Source organism: Oncorhynchus clarkii, chromosome 27 (assembly GCF_045791955.1).
Source record: "Oncorhynchus clarkii lewisi isolate Uvic-CL-2024 chromosome 27, UVic_Ocla_1.0, whole genome shotgun sequence".
In the NCBI taxonomy this organism is placed as follows: Eukaryota; Metazoa; Chordata; class Actinopteri; order Salmoniformes; family Salmonidae; genus Oncorhynchus; species Oncorhynchus clarkii.
The window spans coordinates 49565771-49585802 of record NC_092173.1 but is presented as its reverse complement, the minus strand read 5'-3'; the positions used below and the strand labels follow the sequence as shown (position 1 = coordinate 49585802).

Sequence of the window (20032 nt, the reverse complement as noted above, 5' to 3'; positions counted from 1 at the left end):
TTACTGTCAAATCATTACCTCTCCTTATGGGAACTAGCCTTCCCTTACTGTCAAATCATTACCTCTCCTTATGGGAACTAGCCTTCCCTTCCTGTCAAATCATTACCTCTCCTTATGGGAACTAGCCTTCCCTTACTGTCAAATCATTACCTCTCCTTATGGGAACTAGCCTTCCCTCCCTGTCAAAACATTACCTCTCCTTATGGGAACTAGCCTTCCCTTCCTGTCAAATCATTACCTCTCCTTATGGGAACTAGCCTTCCCTTCCTGTCAAATCAATACCTCTCCTTATGGGAACTAGCCTTCCCTTCCTGTCAAATCATTACCTCTCCTTATGGGAACTAGCCTTCCCTTCCTGTCAAATCATTACCTCTCCTTATGGGAACTAGCCTTCCCTTCCTGTCAAATCATTACCTCTCCTTATGGGAACTAGCCTTCCCTTCCTGTCAAATCATTACCTCTCCTTATGGGAACTAGCCTTCCCTTCCTGTCAAATCATTACCTCTCCTTATGGGAACTAGCCTTCCCTTCCTGTCAAATCATTACCTCTCCTTATGGGAACTAGCCTTCCCTTCCTGTCAAATCATTACCTCTCCTTATAAGACTGGCCTTCCCTTCCTGTCAAATCATTACCTCTCCTTATGGGAACTAGCCTTCCCTTCCTGTCAAATCATTACCTCTCCTTATGGGAACTAGCCTTCCCTTCCTGTCAAATCATTACCTCTCCTTATGGGAACTAGCCTTCCCTTCCTGTCAAATCATTACCTCTCCTTATGGGAACTAGCCTTCCCTTACTGTCAAATCATTACCTCTCCTTATGGGAACTAGCCTTCCCTTACTGTCAAATCAATACCTCTCCTTATAAGACTGGCCTTCCCTTCCTGTCAAATCATTACCTCTCCTTATGGGAACTAGCCTTCCCTTACTGTCAAATCATTACCTCTCCTTATGGGAACTAGCCTTCCCTCCCTGTCAAATCATTACCTCTCCTTATGGGAACTAGCCTTCCCTTCCTGTCAAATCATTACCTCTCCTTATGGGAACTAGCCTTCTCTTCCTGTCAAATCATTACCTCTCCTTATGGGAACTAGCCTTCCCTTCCTGTCAAATCATTACCTCTCCTTATGGGAACTAGCCTTCCCTTCCTGTCAAATCATTACCTCTCCTTATGGGAACTAGCCTTCTCTTCCTGTCAAATCAATACCTCTCCTTATGGGAACTAGCCTTCCCTTCCTGTCAAATCATTACCTCTCCTTATGGGAACTAGCCTTCCCTTCCTGTCAAATCATTACCTCTCCTTATGGGAACTAGCCTTCCCTTCCTGTCAAATCATTACCTCTCCTTATGGGAACTAGCCTTCCCTTCCTGTCAAATCATTACCTCTCCTTATGGGAACTAGCCTTCCCTTCCTGTCAAATCATTACCTCTCCTTATGGGAACTAGCCTTCCCTTCCTGTCAAATCATTACCTCTCCTTATGGGAACTAGCCTTCCCTTCCTGTCAAATCATTACCTCTCCTTATAAGACTGGCCTTCCCTTCCTGTCAAATCATTACCTCTCCTTATGGGAACTAGCCTTCCCTTCCTGTCAAATCATTACCTCTCCTTATGGGAACTAGCCTTCCCTTCCTGTCAAATCATTACCTCTCCTTATGGGAACTAGCCTTCCCTTCCTGTCAAATCATTACCTCTCCTTATGGGAACTAGCCTTCCCTTACTGTCAAATCATTACCTCTCCTTATGGGAACTAGCCTTCCCTTACTGTCAAATCAATACCTCTCCTTATAAGACTGGCCTTCCCTTCCTGTCAAATCATTACCTCTCCTTATGGGAACTAGCCTTCCCTTACTGTCAAATCATTACCTCTCCTTATGGGAACTAGCCTTCCCTCCCTGTCAAATCATTACCTCTCCTTATGGGAACTAGCCTTCCCTTCCTGTCAAATCATTACCTCTCCTTATGGGAACTAGCCTTCTCTTCCTGTCAAATCATTACCTCTCCTTATGGGAACTAGCCTTCCCTTCCTGTCAAATCATTACCTCTCCTTATGGGAACTAGCCTTCCCTTCCTGTCAAATCATTACCTCTCCTTATGGGAACTAGCCTTCTCTTCCTGTCAAATCATTACCTCTCCTTATGGGAACTAGCCTTCCCTTCCTGTCAAATCATTACCTCTCCTTATGGGAACTAGCCTTCCCTTACTGTCAAAACATTACCTCTCCTTATGGGAACTAGCCTTCCCTCCCTGTCAAATCATTACCTCTCCTTATGGGAACTAGCCTTCCCTTCCTGTCAAATCATTACCTCTCCTTATGGGAACTAGCCTTCCCTTACTGTCAAAACATTACCTCTCCTTATGGGAACTAGCCTTCCCTTACTGTCAAATCATTACCTCTCCTTATGGGAACTAGCCTTCCCTTACTGTCAAATCATTACCTCTCCTTATGGGAACTAGCCTTCTCTTCCTGTCAAATCATTACCTCTCCTTATGGGAACTAGCCTTCCCTCCCTGTCAAATCATTACCTCTCCTTATGGGAACTAGCCTTCCCTTACTGTCAAAACATTACCTCTCCTTATGGGAACTAGCCTTCCCTTCCTGTCAAATCATTACCTCTCCTTATGGGAACTAGCCTTCCCTTACTGTCAAATCATTACCTCTCCTTATGGGAACTAGCCTTCTCTTCCTGTCAAATCATTACCTCTCCTTATGGGAACTAGCCTTCCCTCCCTGTCAAATCATTACCTCTCCTTATGGGAACTAGCCTTCCCTTACTGTCAAAACATTACCTCTCCTTATGGGAACTAGCCTTCCCTTCCTGTCAAATCATTACCTCTCCTTATGGGAACTAGCCTTCCCTCCCTGTCAAATCATTACCTCTCCTTATGGGAACTAGCCTTCCCTTACTGTCAAATCATTACCTCTCCTTATAAGACTGGCCTTCCCTTACTGTCAAATCATTACCTCTCCTTACAAGACTGGCCTTCCCTTACTGTCAAATCATTACCTCTCCTTACAAGACTGGCCTTCCCTTACTGTCAAATCATTACCTCTCCTTATGGGAACTAGCCTTCCCTTACTGTCAAATCATTACCTCTCCTTATGGGAACTAGCCTTCCCTTACTGTCAAATCATTACCTCTCCTTATGGGAACTAGCCTTCCCTCCCTGTCAAATCATTACCTCTCCTTATGGGAACTAGCCTTCCCTTACTGTCAAATCATTACCTCTCCTTATGGGAACTAGCCTTCCCTTACTGTCAAATCAATACCTCTCCTTATGGGAACTAGCCTTCCCTTACTGTCAAATCATTACCTCTCCTTATGGGAACTAGCCTTCCCTTACTGTCAAATCATTACCTCTCCTTATGGGAACTAGCCTTCCCTTCCTGTCAAATCATTACCTCTCCTTATGGGAACTAGCCTTCCCTTACTGTCAAATCATTACCTCTCCTTATGGGAACTAGCCTTCCCTCCCTGTCAAAACATTACCTCTCCTTATGGGAACTAGCCTTCCCTTCCTGTCAAATCATTACCTCTCCTTATGGGAACTAGCCTTCCCTTTCTGTCAAATCAATACCTCTCCTTATGGGAACTAGCCTTCCCTTCCTGTCAAATCATTACCTCTCCTTATGGGAACTAGCCTTCCCTTCCTGTCAAATCATTACCTCTCCTTATGGGAACTAGCCTTCCCTTCCTGTCAAATCATTACCTCTCCTTATGGGAACTAGCCTTCCCTTCCTGTCAAATCATTACCTCTCCTTATGGGAACTAGCCTTCCCTTCCTGTCAAATCATTACCTCTCCTTATGGGAACTAGCCTTCCCTTCCTGTCAAATCATTACCTCTCCTTATGGGAACTAGCCTTCCCTTCCTGTCAAATCATTACCTCTCCTTATGGGAACTAGCCTTCCCTTACTGTCAAATCATTACCTCTCCTTATGGGAACTAGCCTTCCCTTCCTGTCAAATCATTACCTCTCCTTATGGGAACTAGCCTTCCCTTCCTGTCAAATCATTACCTCTCCTTATAAGACTGGCCTTCCCTTCCTGTCAAATCATTACCTCTCCTTATGGGAACTAGCCTTCCCTTACTGTCAAATCATTACCTCTCCGTATGGGAACTAGCCTTCCCTTCCTGTCAAATCATTACCTCTCCTTATGGGAACTAGCCTTCCCTTCCTGTCAAATCATTACCTCTCCTTATGGGAACTAGCCTTCCCTTCCTGTCAAATCATTACCTCTCCTTATGGGAACTAGCCTTCCCTTCCTGTCAAATCATTACCTCTCCTTATGGGAACTAGCCTTCCCTTCCTGTCAAATCATTACCTCTCCTTATGGGAACTAGCCTTCCCTTACTGTCAAATCATTACCTCTCCTTATGGGAACTAGCCTTCCCTCCCTGTCAAAACATTACCTCTCCTTATGGGAACTAGCCTTCCCTTCCTGTCAAATCATTACCTCTCCTTATGGGAACTAGCCTTCCCTTTCTGTCAAATCAATACCTCTCCTTATGGGAACTAGCCTTCCCTCCCTGTCAAATCATTACCTCTCCTTATGGGAACTAGCCTTCCCTTACTGTCAAATCATTACCTCTCCTTATGGGAACTAGCCTTCCCTTACTGTCAAATCAATACCTCTCCTTATGGGAACTAGCCTTCCCTTACTGTCAAATCATTACCTCTCCTTATGGGAACTAGCCTTCCCTTACTGTCAAATCATTACCTCTCCTTATGGGAACTAGCCTTCCCTTCCTGTCAAATCATTACCTCTCCTTATGGGAACTAGCCTTCCCTTACTGTCAAATCATTACCTCTCCTTATGGGAACTAGCCTTCCCTCCCTGTCAAAACATTACCTCTCCTTATGGGAACTAGCCTTCCCTTCCTGTCAAATCATTACCTCTCCTTATGGGAACTAGCCTTCCCTTCCTGTCAAATCAATACCTCTCCTTATGGGAACTAGCCTTCCCTTCCTGTCAAATCATTACCTCTCCTTATGGGAACTAGCCTTCCCTTCCTGTCAAATCATTACCTCTCCTTATGGGAACTAGCCTTCCCTTCCTGTCAAATCATTACCTCTCCTTATGGGAACTAGCCTTCCCTTCCTGTCAAATCATTACCTCTCCTTATGGGAACTAGCCTTCCCTTCCTGTCAAATCATTACCTCTCCTTATGGGAACTAGCCTTCCCTTCCTGTCAAATCATTACCTCTCCTTATGGGAACTAGCCTTCCCTTCCTGTCAAATCATTACCTCTCCTTATAAGACTGGCCTTCCCTTCCTGTCAAATCATTACCTCTCCTTATGGGAACTAGCCTTCCCTTCCTGTCAAATCATTACCTCTCCTTATGGGAACTAGCCTTCCCTTCCTGTCAAATCATTACCTCTCCTTATGGGAACTAGCCTTCCCTTCCTGTCAAATCATTACCTCTCCTTATGGGAACTAGCCTTCCCTTACTGTCAAATCATTACCTCTCCTTATGGGAACTAGCCTTCCCTTACTGTCAAATCAATACCTCTCCTTATAAGACTGGCCTTCCCTTACTGTCAAATCATTACCTCTCCTTATGGGAACTAGCCTTCCCTTACTGTCAAATCATTACCTCTCCTTATGGGAACTAGCCTTCCCTTCCTGTCAAATCATTACCTCTCCTTATGGGAACTAGCCTTCCCTTACTGTCAAATCATTACCTCTCCTTATGGGAACTAGCCTTCCCTTCCTGTCAAATCATTACCTCTCCTTATGGGAACTGGCCTTCCCTTCCTGTCAAATCATTACCTCTCCTTATAAGACTGGCCTTCCCTTCCTGTCAAATCATTACCTCTCCTTATGGGAACTGGCCTTCCCTTCCTGTCAAATCATTACCTCTCCTTATAAGACTGGCCTTCCCTTCCTGTCAAATCATTACCTCTCCTTATGGGAACTGGCCTTCCCTTCCTGTCAAATCATTACCTCTCCTTATGGGAACTGGCCTTCCCTTCCTGTCAAATCATTACCTCTCCTTATAAGACTGGCCTTCCCTTCCTGTCAAATCATTACCTCTCCTTTTAAGACTGGCCTTCCCTTCCTGTCAAATCATTACCTCTCCTTATGGGAACTGGCCTTCCCTTCCTGTCAAATCATTACCTCTCCTTATGGGAACTGGCCTTCCCTTACTGTCAAATCATTACCTCTCCTTATGGGAACTGGCCTTCCCTTCCTGTCAAATCATTACCTCTCCTTATGGGAACTGGCCTTCCCTTACTGTCAAATCATTACCTCTCCTTATGGGAACTAGCCTTCCCTTCCTGTCAAATCATTACCTCTCCTTATGGGAACTAGCCTTCCCTTCCTGTCAAATCATTACCTCTCCTTATGGGAACTAGCCTTCCCTTCCTGTCAAATCATTACCTCTCCTTATGGGAACTAGCCTCCCCTTACTGTCAAATCATTACCTCTCCTTATGGGAACTAGCCTTCCCTCCCTGTCAAATCATTACCTCTCCTTATGGGAACTAGCCTTCCCTCCCTGTCAAATCATTACCTCTCCTTATGGGAACTAGCCTTCCCTTCCTGTCAAATCATTACCTCTCCTTATGGGAACTAGCCTTCCCTTACTGTCAAATCATTACCTCTCCTTATGGGAACTAGCCTTCCCTTCCTGTCAAATCATTACCTCTCCTTATGGGAACTAGCCTTCCCTTCCTGTCAAATCATTACCTCTCCTTATGGGAACTAGCCTTCCCTTCCTGTCAAATCATTACCTCTCCTTATGGGAACTAGCCTTCCCTTCCTGTCAAATCATTACCTCTCCTTATGGGAACTAGCCTTCCCTTCCTGTCAAATCATTACCTCTCCTTATGGGAACTAGCCTTCCCTTCCTGTCAAATCATTACCTCTCCTTATGGGAACTAGCCTTCCCTTCCTGTCAAATCATTACCTCTCCTTATAAGACTGGCCTTCCCTTCCTGTCAAATCATTACCTCTCCTTATGGGAACTAGCCTTCCCTTTCTTTGTCTTCAATCTTCTACTTATATTGATCACTTCATAGAAAGCAGGTATCCTGAAATCCAGACCTGTTTGGTGCTAACATGCCACTCCTTGTACTTTCAGGCTACAAACAAGGTTTGTGACATGTTACTTGTGTTCTTCTTACATAGGTATTGTGTCCACAAAGATTATTCTACATGACATGACATACAGTATGGATTCCACATGACATGACATACAGTATGGATTCCACATGACATGACATACAGTATGGATTACACATGACATGACATACAGTATGGATTCTACATGACATGACATACAGTATGGATTCTATATGACATGACATACAGTATGGATTCCACATGACATGACATACAGTATGGATTCTACATGACATGACATACAGTATGGATTCTACATGACATGACATACAGTATGGATTCCACGTGACATGACATACAGTATGGATTCCACGTGACATGACATACAGTATGGATTCCACGTGACATGACATACAGTATGGATTCCACATGACATGACATGCAGTATGGATTCTACATGACATACAGTATGGATTCTATATGACATGACATACAGTATGGATTCTATATGACATGACATACAGTATGGATTCTACATGACATGACATACAGTATGGATTCTACATGACATGACATACAGTATGGATTCTATATGACATTACATACAGTATGGATTCCACATGACATGACATACAGTATGGATTCTACATGACATGACATACAGTATGGATTCTATATGACATGACATACAGTATGGATTCCACGTGACATAACATACAGTAAGGATTCCACGTGACATGACATACAGTATCGATTCTACATGACATGACATACAGTATGGATTCTACATGACATGACATACAGTATGGATTCTACATGACATGACATACAGTATGGATTCTACATGACATGACATACAGTATGGATTCCACATTACATGACATACAGTATGGATTCCACGTGACATGACAAACAGTATGGATTCCACATGACATGACATACAGTATGGATTCTACATGACATGACATACAGTATGGATTCCACGTGACATGACATACAGTATGGATTCCACATGACATGACATACAGTATGGATTCTATATGACATGACATACAGTAAGGATTCCACATGACATGACATACAGTATGGATTCTATATGACATGACATACAGTATGGATTCTATATGACATGACATACAGTATGGATTCTATATGACATGACATAGGGTATGGATTCTATATGATATGACATACAGTGTGGATTCTATATGACATGACATAGGGTATGGATTCTATATGACATGACATAGGGTATGGATTCTATATGACATGAAAAACAGTATGGATTCTACATGAAATGACATACAGTATGGATACTATATGACATGACATAGGGTTTGGATTCTATATGACATGACATAGGGTATGGATTATATATGTAATTCTATGATTCTACCTACAAGTTAGTGTTTTGACTGATATTATCCAAAGCTGTGATGATATCACTACCAGTAGTTATAAAGGGTGTTTAGGAGGTTACCAGTAGTGATAAAGGGTGTTTATGAGGTTACCAGTAGATATAAAGGGTGTTTAGGGGGTTACCAGTAGTTATAAAGGGTGTTTAGGAGGTTACCAGTAGTGATGAAGGGTGTTTAGGAGGTCACCAGTAGTGATAAAGGGTGTTTAGTTATAAAGGGTGTTTAGGAGGTTACCAGTAGTGATAAAGGGTGTTTATGAGGTTACCAGTAGATATAAAGGGTGTTTAGGGGGTTACCAGTAGTGATAAAGGGTGTTTAGGAGGTTACCAGTAGTGATAAAGGGTGTTTAGGAGGTCACCAGTAGTGATAAAGGGTGTTTAGTTATAAAGGGTGTTTAGGAGGTTACCAGTAGTGATAAAGGGTGTTTAGGAGGTTACCAGTAGTGATAAAGGGTGTTTAGGAGGTTACCAGTAGTGATACAGGGTGTTTAGGTGGTTACCAGTTGTGATAAAGGGTGTTTAGGAGGTTACCAGTAGTGATAAAGGGTGTTTAGGAGGTTACCAGTAGTGATAAATTATGTTTTGGAGGTAACCAATAATTATAAAGGGTGTTTAGGAGGTTACCAGTAGTGATAAAGGGTGTTTAAGAGATTACCAGCAGTGATAACAGGTGTTTAGGAGGTTACCAGTAGTGATAAAGGGTGTTTAGGAGGTTACCAGTAGTGATAAATTATGTTTTGGAGGTTACCAATAATTATAAAGGGTGTTTAGGAGGTTACCAGTAATTATAAATGGTGTTTAGGAGGGTACCAGTGGTTATAAATGGGTGTTTAGGAGGGTACCAGTAGTTATAAAGGGGTGTTTAGGAGTTTAGCAGTCGTTATAAAGGGTGTTTAGGAGGTTACCAGTAGTTATAAAGGTTGTTTAGGAGGTTAGCAGTAGTGATAAAGGATGTTTAGGAGGTTACCAGTAGATATAAAGGGTGTTTAGGGGATTACCAGTAGTGATAAAGGGTGTTTAGGAGATTACCAGTAGTGATAAAGGAGGTTTAGTGATAAAGGGTGTTTAGGAGGTTACCAGTAGTTATAAAGGGTGTTTAGGAGGTCACCAGAAGCGTTAAAGGGTGTTTAGGAGGTTACCAGTAATTATAAAGGGTGTGAAAAGAGAAGAAAGGATTGGTCGTACTTTCCACATGGTCTCCCTGGCTGTATCTCTGCCTGCCAGTGTTAGGGAGTGAGACCTTCGCTGACCTTCGGTGTGGTGACCATGGAGACCATGGTGAGTGTGTTGGCCCTGAGGAGGCCTAGCCCATAGGGCTCTGGTCAAAAGTAGTGCACTATATAGGGCATAGTGTGCCATAGGGCTCTGGTCTAAACTAGTGCACTATATAGAGAATAGGGTGCCATAGGGCTCCGGTCTAAAGTAGTGCACTATATAGGGCATAATGTGCCATAGGGCTCTGGTCTATAGTAGTGCACTATCTAGAGAATAGGGAGCCATAGGGCTCCGGTCTAAACTAGTGCACTATATAGGGCATAGTGTGTTATTTGGGAAGCAAACATAGACTTATATCATAAGTCAACCCTGAATACAGTTATTCTGTTACCTGGCAGACCTGACCAAGGCGACTGCATGCTACTACTGCTGTCTGTAATGTGGTACAGGTTGACTCCAGTAAAGGAACTCATATGGACCAATCCTAACTTGGATCCGCATCGGGGAAAACCTTCCATTTTACATCAGTTTAATGAAGTGTGAATGGGTTAAACGTGTGCAGACGTCAAGATAGGAAATCAAACCAGTTGACATTCTTCCTGCTGTTACTTGATCACCAGATGAATCACAGTCTGTCTCTCAGGACATTCTCAGACATTGATAAACCACACACACACATCATTACACTGTTTTATTACCTGGCAGAGACTTGGACCACCGGACGATCCACAACAGCTGTCTATCGCACAGTCTGTTGAGACTGTTGAGGAGGAGGTGTGGCATGTCAGGCTGGGAGTTGTCATAGCCAGAGTACACCACCTGGTAGACGGACAGAGGAGTACATGATTGATCCCTGAATGTCAATCCATTGTCAGCAGCAGGACAATACAAAGCAAAAGGTGCCTATGATGAATATGAAACCTAACTTGTCCTTCAGTCATATTTTCCCTTAGTCTCTTATTGACTTCAATGCATGACTAAGTTACAATTAGATTTAGGTGGAGGTTAGGATTCCCCCCCTAAATCAGAAACTCCGACCCCACCTCAGGCTCAATGCTCTCCAGAATGCTGATGATCTGAGGGGAGAGCTGCAGCTCGTTGAGGCCAGGCATGCAGGGTAGAGAGGCCAGGGTCTGACCATCCCCCAGGGCTGACAAGGGCCCCTGGAACATCAAGGCTGGGGCCAGACCATCTCCCAGGGCTGATAAGGGCCCCTGGAACATCAAGGCTGGACCTGCCTTCAGGGCCCCAAAACGCTTCAGCTTCCGCCCTGTGACAATAATTACCACAAGGGTCAGTTAAAACATGTGAAGAGCACAAGGGACACTTGTTATTCACATACTGTATATAGACATTGGCACGGGGCTGAATGAAATGAAGACGGGGTTCAACATCTATGAAATGCTTCGTTATCAGATGTGTCGGCTGACATAAGATATTCTGTCTGAGGCCAAAGTTAAAAGATATAATTATTTTTTTTAAAGAATATTGTTTTCAGGTTTAGTTTGTCTGGATAAAAAAAAAAAGGTTACTAAATAATTACTGTATTTATTTTTCTGTAAGTTGTAATTTTGGATGACTGGTACGGCCTTGAACGGTTGACTGATTAACAACCCGTAATATAACACACTGACTCCTCCTCAATAACCCATGACACATAAAATGTGTCAAATGAAAGGTCAGACAAAGGCTTTTACAAGAGCACTTTAGTTTTTGAATAAACTGTTTTTACCATACAGATGTAGGATCTTAATTTGAGCCAAATTTGCTACAGCAGGAAGATAATCCTGCAGCAACAGGGAATGTGAATTATTATGTAAATTTATAATTAATTTACATTTTTGTAGGAGTTAATACATTTTCCGTTAGGGAAAATCAAGCCTGAAAATTTCAAAGTGGAAATTACAAACTTCAGAAGCCTTTTTAAACTACAAATACACTACAAGTTTAAAATGTCATGCATTGCGGGAAAGTTCTCCTGCAACAGGGTGATCAAATTAAGATCCTACATCTGGAGTTCATTAAACATCCAAAAGGTAATATCCTAAGAGAAAGAACATTTCAGATAGTAATGACAGGGTGTGATGATTTTGTTTGGTCTCTGTGTGTTATCTGAAAGGCCATTTCAACATTCTCCTTGACTGGAAATTATGATTTCAAAGTGTGTGACTCCTGCTTGAGATGAGAGAGTGTTTATTTGTAACCCCTTTAATGTGATGTTCTCTAGATAATTGGTGAGGAGGGCATTCATTTAGTAGAAGAAGAAGACAGAGAGACATGACCACAAAGGTACCTCCGAGCATCATCCCAGCTTGGTAGCACTTCCTCAGGCGACACGCAGGACAATTCTTTCTCCGTATTTTATCCACGATGCAGTCATTTCGACCAGCACAGAGATAGTTATGATGTCCTGTTGAATAGAAGAACAGAATACAGCTAATGTGGTTTAAAGTGTGTTTTTAGAATTACTTTTCAAAGGCAATCATCTCAGAGAGAGGCTCTGTGTAATATTGTCTAATGGAGATGGGTTCTCTAAGGCTCTCAGTAATATTGTCTAATGGAGATGGGTTCTCTAAGGCTCTCAGTATTATTGTCTAATGGAGATGGGTTCTCTAAGGCTCTCAGTAATATTGTCTAATGGAGATGGGTTCTCTAAGGCTCTGTGTAATATTGTCTAATGGAGATGGGTTCTCTAAGGCTCTCAGTAATATTGTCTAATTGAGATGGGTTCTCTAAGGCTCTCAGTATTATTGTCTAATGGAGATGGGTTCTCTAAGGCTCTCAGTAATATTGTCCAATGAAGATGGGTTCTCTAAGGCTCTCAGTAATATTGTCTAATGAAGATGGGTTCTCTAAGGCTCTCAGTAATATTGTCTAATGGGGATGGGTTCTCTAAGGCTCTCAGTAATATTGTCTAATGGAGATGGGTTCTCTAAGGCTCTCAGTATTATTGTCTAATGGAGATGGGTTCTCTAAGGCTCTCAGTAATATTGTCTAATGGGGATGGGTTCTCTAAGGCTCTCAGTAATATTGTCTAATGGAGATGGGTTCTCTAAGGCTCTCAGTAATATTGTCTAATGGAGATGGGTTCTCTAAGGCTCTCAGTAATATTGTCTAATGAAGATGGGTTCTACTCGGCTCTCTGTAATAGTGTTTAATGGAGATGGATTCTACTCGGCTCTCTGAAATAGTGTCTATTGGAGATGGGTATTGTACTCTGAAGATTGAGAAGAGTTTTTGAGAGCGAGAGAGAGGGGGGTGAAAGGCAGGGAGAGAGATAAAGAATGAGAAATGGGGGGAGTGAAAGGCAGAAAGAGAGATAAAGAACGAGAAATGGGAGGGAGTGAAAGGCAGAGAGAGAGATAAAGAACGAGAAATGGGAGGGAGTGAAAGGCAGAGAGAGCAATTTAGTGTCTGAAAGAGATCGAAAAAGAACACAAAAAAAGAGCAGAGAGACATGACCATGGTCAGACTGAATGAAAATGACCATGGTCAGACTGAGAGACATGACCATGGTCAGACTGATATACATGACCGTGGTCAGACTGAATGAAAATGACCATGGTCAGACTGAGAGACATGACCGTGGTCAGACTGAGAGACATGACCATGGTCAGACTGAGAGACATGACCATGGTCAGACTGAATGAAAATGACCATGGTCAGACTGATATACATGACCGTGGTCAGACTGAGAGACATGACCATGGTCAGACTGATATACATGACCATGGTCAGACTGAGAGACATGACCATGGTCAGACTGAGAGACATGACCGTGGTCAGACTGAGAGACATGACCGTGGTCAGACTGATATACATGACCATGGTCAGACTGAGAGACATGACCATGGTCAGACTGAGAGACATGACCATGGTCAGACTGAGAGACATGACCATGGTCAGACTGAGAGACATGACCATGGTCAGACTGAGAGACATGACCGTGGTCAGACTGAGAGACATGACCGTGGTCAGACTGAGAGACATGACCATGGTCAGACTGAGAGACATGACCATGGTCAGACTGAGAGACATGACCGTGGTCAGACTGAGAGACATGACCGTGGTCAGACTGAGAGACATGACCATGGTCAGACTGAGAGACATGACCATGGTCAGACTGAGAGACATGACCGTGGTCAGACTGAATGAAAATGACCATGGTCAGACTGAGAGACATGACCATGGTCAGACTGAGAGACATGACCATGGTCAGACTGAGAGACATGACCGTGGTCAGACTGAATGAAAATGACCATGGTCAGACTGAGAGACATGACCATGGTCAGACTGAGAGACATGACCGTGGTCAGACTGAATGAAAATGACCATGGTCAGACTGAGAGACATGACCATGGTCAGACTGAGAGACATGACCATGGTCAGACTGAGAGACATGACCGTGGTCAGACTGAGAGACATGACCGTGGTCAGACTGAGAGACATGACCGTGGTCAGACTGAGAGACATGACCATGGTCAGACTGAGAGACATGACCGTGGTCAGACTGAATGAAAATGACCATGGTCAGACTGAATGAAAATGACCATGGTCAGACTGAATGAAAATGACCATGGTCAGACTGAGAGACATGACCGTGGTCAGACTGAGAGACATGACCGTGGTCAGACTGAGAGACATGACCATGGTCAGACTGAGAGACATGACCATGGTCAGACTGAATGAAAATGACCATGGTCAGACTGAATGAAAATGACCATGGTCAGACTGAATGAAAATGACCAGGGTCAGATCGAGTGAAATGACTATCGTCAGATTTAGTGACATGACCATGGGCAGAGAGTTCTATTCCCACGATCAAACTGATTGACATAACCATTTTCAGACAGAGTGATATTACCATGGTAAGACTGAGTGACATGACCATTGGCAGAGAGAGAGATCATGACCAGGGTCAGAGTGAGAGATCCATGACCAGGGTCAGAGTGAGAGATCATGACCGGGGTCAGAGTGAGAGATCCATGACCAGGGTCAGAGTGAGAGATCCATGACCAGGGTCAGAGTGAGAGATCATGACCGGGGTCAGAGTGAGAGATCCATGACCAGGGTCAGAGTGAGAGATCCATGACCAGGGTTAGAGTGAGAGATCCATGACCAGGGTTAGAGTGAGAGATCCATGACCATGGTCAGAGTGAGAGATCCATGACCATGGTCAGACTTAAAGTGACATGACCATGGTTAGACTACGTGGCAGGACCATGTTCAGACTGAATGACATGATAATGGTCAGACTGATTGACATGATAATGGTCAGATTGAGTAACATGACCATGAACAGACTGATTGAAATGGCAATGGACAGTCTGAGTAAAATGACTATGGTCAGACTGAGTAATATGACCATGGTCAGAATGAGAGACATGACCATGGTCAGACTGAGAGACATGATCATAGTCAGATAGAGAGACAGACTGAGGGTGAAATGACCATGGTCAGACTGAGAGACATGACCATGGTCAGACTGAGAGACATGACCATGGTCAGACTGAGACTGACATGACCATGTTCAGACTGAGAGTAACATGACCATGGTCAGACTGAGAGACATGACCATGGTCAGACTGAGAGACATGACCATGGTCAGACTGAGAGACATGACCATGGTCAGACTGAGACTGACATGACCATGGTCAGACTGGGACTGACATGACCATGGTCAGACTTAGTGACATGACCTGGTCTGACTGAGGGACATGACCATGGTCAGACAGAGAAGCATGACCTTGTTCAGACAGAGTGACGAGACCATTGTCAGAGTGAGAGTGATATGACCACATTCAGACTGAGTGACATGACCATGATCAGACTGAGAAACATGAACATGTACAGATTGAGTGATAAGACCATGGTCAGACTGAGGGTGACATGACCATGGTCATTTTGAGAGTGACATGCCCATGGTCAGATTTATAGACATCACAATGGCCAGACTGATTATCATGACCATAGTCAGACTGAGTGAAATGACCATGGTCACCTTAAGTAACATGGCCATGGTCAGACTGAGGGTGACATGCCCATGGTCAGATTTATAGACATGACCATGGTTAGACTGACTAACATGAACATGGACATATTGAGTGAGATGACCATGATCAGACTGAGAGACAATGCCATGGTCGGTCTGAGAGACATGACCATGGTCAGACTAAGTGATATGACCATGATCAGACTGAGTGTGACATGACCATGGTCAGACTGAGAGTGACATGACCATGGTCAGACTGAGAGTGACATGACCGTGGTCAGACTGAGAGTAACATGGCCAAGGTCAGACTAAGTGAGATGATCATGGTCAGCCTTAGTGGCATTACCTGGTCTGACTGAGAGACATGACCAAGATCAGACTGACAGTGACATGACCATTCTCAGACCTAGCGTAAAATTACCTTTGTCAGACTGAGTAACATGACCATGGTCAGACTGAGAATGAAATGACCGTGGTCAGACTGAGGGTGACATGACCATGGTCATATTGAGTGGCATAACTATGGTCACATTGAGTGACATGACAATGGTTAGACTGAGAGTGACATGCCCATGGTCAGATTTATAGATATGACAATGGTCAGACTGATAATCACGACCATAGTTAGACTGAATGACAAAACCATGGTCAGACTGAGTGAAATGACCATGGTCAGACTGAGTGACATGTCCAAGGTCAGACTGAGTGACATTACCATGGTCAGACTTAGTGACATGTCCAAGGTCAGACTGAGAGACATGACCATGGTCAGACTGAGTGACATGTCCAAGGTCAGACTGAGAGACATGACCATGGTCAGACTAAGTGACATAACTATGGTCACATTGAGTGACATGACAATGGTTAGACTGAGAGTGACATGCCCATGGTCAGATTTATAGACTTGACAATGGTCAGACTGATAATCACGACCATAGTTAGACTGAATGACAAAACCATGGTCAGACTGAGTGAAATGACCATGGTCAGACTGAGTGACATGTCCAAGGTCAGACTGAGTGACATGACCATGGTCAGACTGAGTGAAATGACAATGGTCAGACTTAGTGAATTGACCATGGTCAGACTGAGTGACATGTCCAAGGTCAGACTGCGAGTGATATGTTCAAGGTCAGACTGAGTGACATTACCATGGTCAGACTTAGTGACATTACCATGGTCAGACTGAGTGACATGTCCAAGGTCAGACTGAGAGACATGACCATGGTCAGACTGAGTGACATGTCCAAGGTCAGACTGAGAGACATGACCATGGTCAGACTAAGTGACATGTCCAAGGTCAGACTGAGAGACATGACCATGGTCAGACTGAGTGACATGACCATGGTCAGACTGAGAGCGACATGACAACAGTCAGACTGAGTGACATGCCCATGGTCAGATTTATAGACATGACCATGGTCAGACTGAGGGTGACATGCCCATGGTCAGATTTATAGACATGACCATGGTCAGACTGAGTGAAATGACCAATGTCAGACTGAGTGAAATGACAATGGTCAGACTTAGTGATTTGACCATGGTCAGACTTAGTGACATGATCTGGTCAGACTGAGGGACATGACTATGGTCAGACGGAGATTCCAAGATGGCATAGCAGTCAGACGTCTTTGTCTTTGTCCTGTCGTGTCCCTTGTATATATTTTTTTATATATTTTTCTTCACATATCTTTTTTCAATATTTTCCTAAACCTCAACTTCTAAATCCTCTCCTGCAACCCGCCTCACCCAATGTGGCGTGGATCTGCTTTTTTCTAATGTATTTCTATTTACTTCGGATCTGGAATCTCTCAATTGAAGCAAGTCAGCTAACTAGCTACCAGCTATCAGTCAGCAAACCACTGCTAGCGGTCATCAGCTAACCTTTAGCTCGGAAAGATCTCATCAGTTCGTACAACATGACTCAAACCAGAGGATAACAGACCTATTTCTCTCCATATCCCCAGATTCCTACCGCAAACTCTGAACCCTTTCACCTGGATCTTCGCAACTAGCTAACCACAATCCCGGGTGACTACTCCTGGCTAGCGTTTCCATCCCGGAGCAAGCACCAATTAGCCTGAAGCTAGCCCGGCTAGGGCTCCTGGGATACCACCGAAGCCCACTCCCAGGCTACAATATCCGGACCCCTTCTACTGCCGGTACGGGACACGGAACTCCATACCGATCCTCTATGACTGGAATACCGACATAATCTGCCCGAGGATTCCAACAGGCGCGACGTCTGCTGAAGGCCCATTCTGCTAAACGCGGCCTGCTAGCTATCTAGAGCTACTTGGAACCCTACGAATCCACGACTGGTCTATCGACGTCACCGCACAAGGTGGAAAAATCAGACTTACCTCCATTGCGACGTCCCCCAAAGGCCCTTTTGCTAACTTGCTAGCCCCGGTCTGCTAACTGCTAGCTTGCTACCCCCGGTCTGCTAACTGCTAGCTTGCTAGCCCGGTCTGCTAATTGCTAGCTTGCTAGCCCCGGTCTGCTAACTGCTTGCTTGCTAGCCCCGGTCTGCTAACTTCTTGCTTGCTAACCCAGGTCAGCTAACTGCTAGCTTGCTAGCCCCGGTCTGTTAAAACGACTTATGGAGGTGGTCCCTGCACAGGGACAGCTCAGCGGAAATTTCAGAGCACCACCTATAGTACTCGAGTATAGTACTCAATAAATCTCAAACTTTCATAAAAATACACATGCAAGGTACTGAATTAAAGCTACACTCAGATTTGTAAAATGCTTTTCGGCGAAAGAATGAGAAGCTATTATCTGATAGCATGCACCCCCCCAAAATACCAGCACGACACGTAAACAACAGATTTTGCGGTAGCCGGCGCTACCCAAAACGCAGAAATAAAATAGAAAACATTCATTACCTTGGACGAGCTTCTTTGTTGGCACTCCTATATGTCCCATAAACATCACAATTGGGTCTTTTTCCCGATTAAATCCGTCATTGTATACCCAAAATGTCATTTGCTGGAGGCCAGTCTGATGCTGCGAAAAGTCCATTTACAAGACGCAACGTCACTTTTTAAAATTACAAAAGTCGCCTATAAACTTTTAGAAATCACTTCAAACGACTTTTCTAAACCAACTTTAGGTATTAATAAACGTTAATGATGTATCAAATTGATCACGGGGCGATCTGTATACGATAGCAGCAAGTCTGGAAATCATCGTCCATTTTTTCAGTTTCACAACATACTGTGGTGCGCCTCAAGAAAGGAGGGGTCTATTCGTGTTGTAACCAAGGATAAATGATTCAGATATTGATAGTAATGGCGACATCGTGTGGAAGCTGTAGGCGTTTACAGGGGATTCGCATATATTTTCTGTCGTCTTAAACAATACATTGAATGGCGGACAAATATTTTTTTTGTGTTTTTGGTAAACAGTTTTACCAGGGATTTTTACTCCTAAACACGTTCTGTTATAGCCACAGACCCGATTTAACCAGTTTTAGAGACTTCAGAGTGTTTTCTATACACACATACTTATCATATGCATATACTATATTCCTGGCATGAGTAGCAGGACTTTGAAATGTTGCGCAATTTTTTACAAAAAGCTGCGAAAATTCGCATCATCCATAACAGGTTTTAACTGATAGCTTGTTAGCCCCAACCTGCTCTCCTCTCTGAATCGCCGTGTCCCTAGCCAGCCCAACCACTCACTGGACCCATATGTTCACTTGGCTACGCATGCCTCTCTCTAATATCAATATGCCTTGTCCATTACCGTCCTGGTTAGTGATAACTGTCTTATTTCACTGTAGAAGCTCTAGCCCTGCTCAATATGCCTTAATCAACCATGTTCCACCTCCTACATATGCGATAACATCACCTGGTTTAAACATCTCTATAGACTATATCTGTCTCATCATTACTCAATGCCTAGGTTTACCTCCAATGTACTCACATCCTACCTTACCTTTGTCTGTACATTATGCCTTGAATCTATACTATTGTGCCCAGAAACCTGCTCCTTTTTCTCTCTGTTCCGAACGTGCTAGACGGCCAGTTCGTATAGGCTTTAGCCGTACCCTTATCCTACTCCTCCTCTGTTCCTCTGGTGATCTAGAGGTTAATCCAGGTCCTGCAGTGCCTAGCTCCACTCCCATTCCCCAGGTGCTCTCATTTGCTGACTTCTGTAACAGTAAAAGCCTTGGTTTCATGTATGTTAACATTAGAAGCCTCCTCCCTAAGTTTGTTTTACTCACTGCTTTAGCACACTCTGCCAAACCGGATGTCTTAGCTGTGTCTGAGTCCTGGCTTAGGAAGGCCACCAAGAACCCTAAAATCTCCATCCCTAACTATAACATTTTCC

The 20032-nt window shown here is 43.8% G+C and overlaps 1 protein-coding gene across 1 annotated transcript in view; it reads right to left on the bottom strand.

Moving 5' to 3' along the window:
* The window catches only part of LOC139385525 (progesterone receptor), a 48862-nt gene that overhangs the window by 15628 nt on the left and 13202 nt on the right, over positions 1 to 20032 (bottom strand). Inside the window, exons 3-5 of the mRNA XM_071130648.1 lie at positions 11993 to 12109; positions 10743 to 10969; positions 10398 to 10518 (exon numbers count right to left, since the gene is read on the bottom strand). Of these exons, the coding sequence (XP_070986749.1) occupies positions 10398 to 10518; positions 10743 to 10969; positions 11993 to 12109 (465 nt within the window). The remainder of the gene's footprint in view (positions 1 to 10397; positions 10519 to 10742; positions 10970 to 11992; positions 12110 to 20032) is intronic.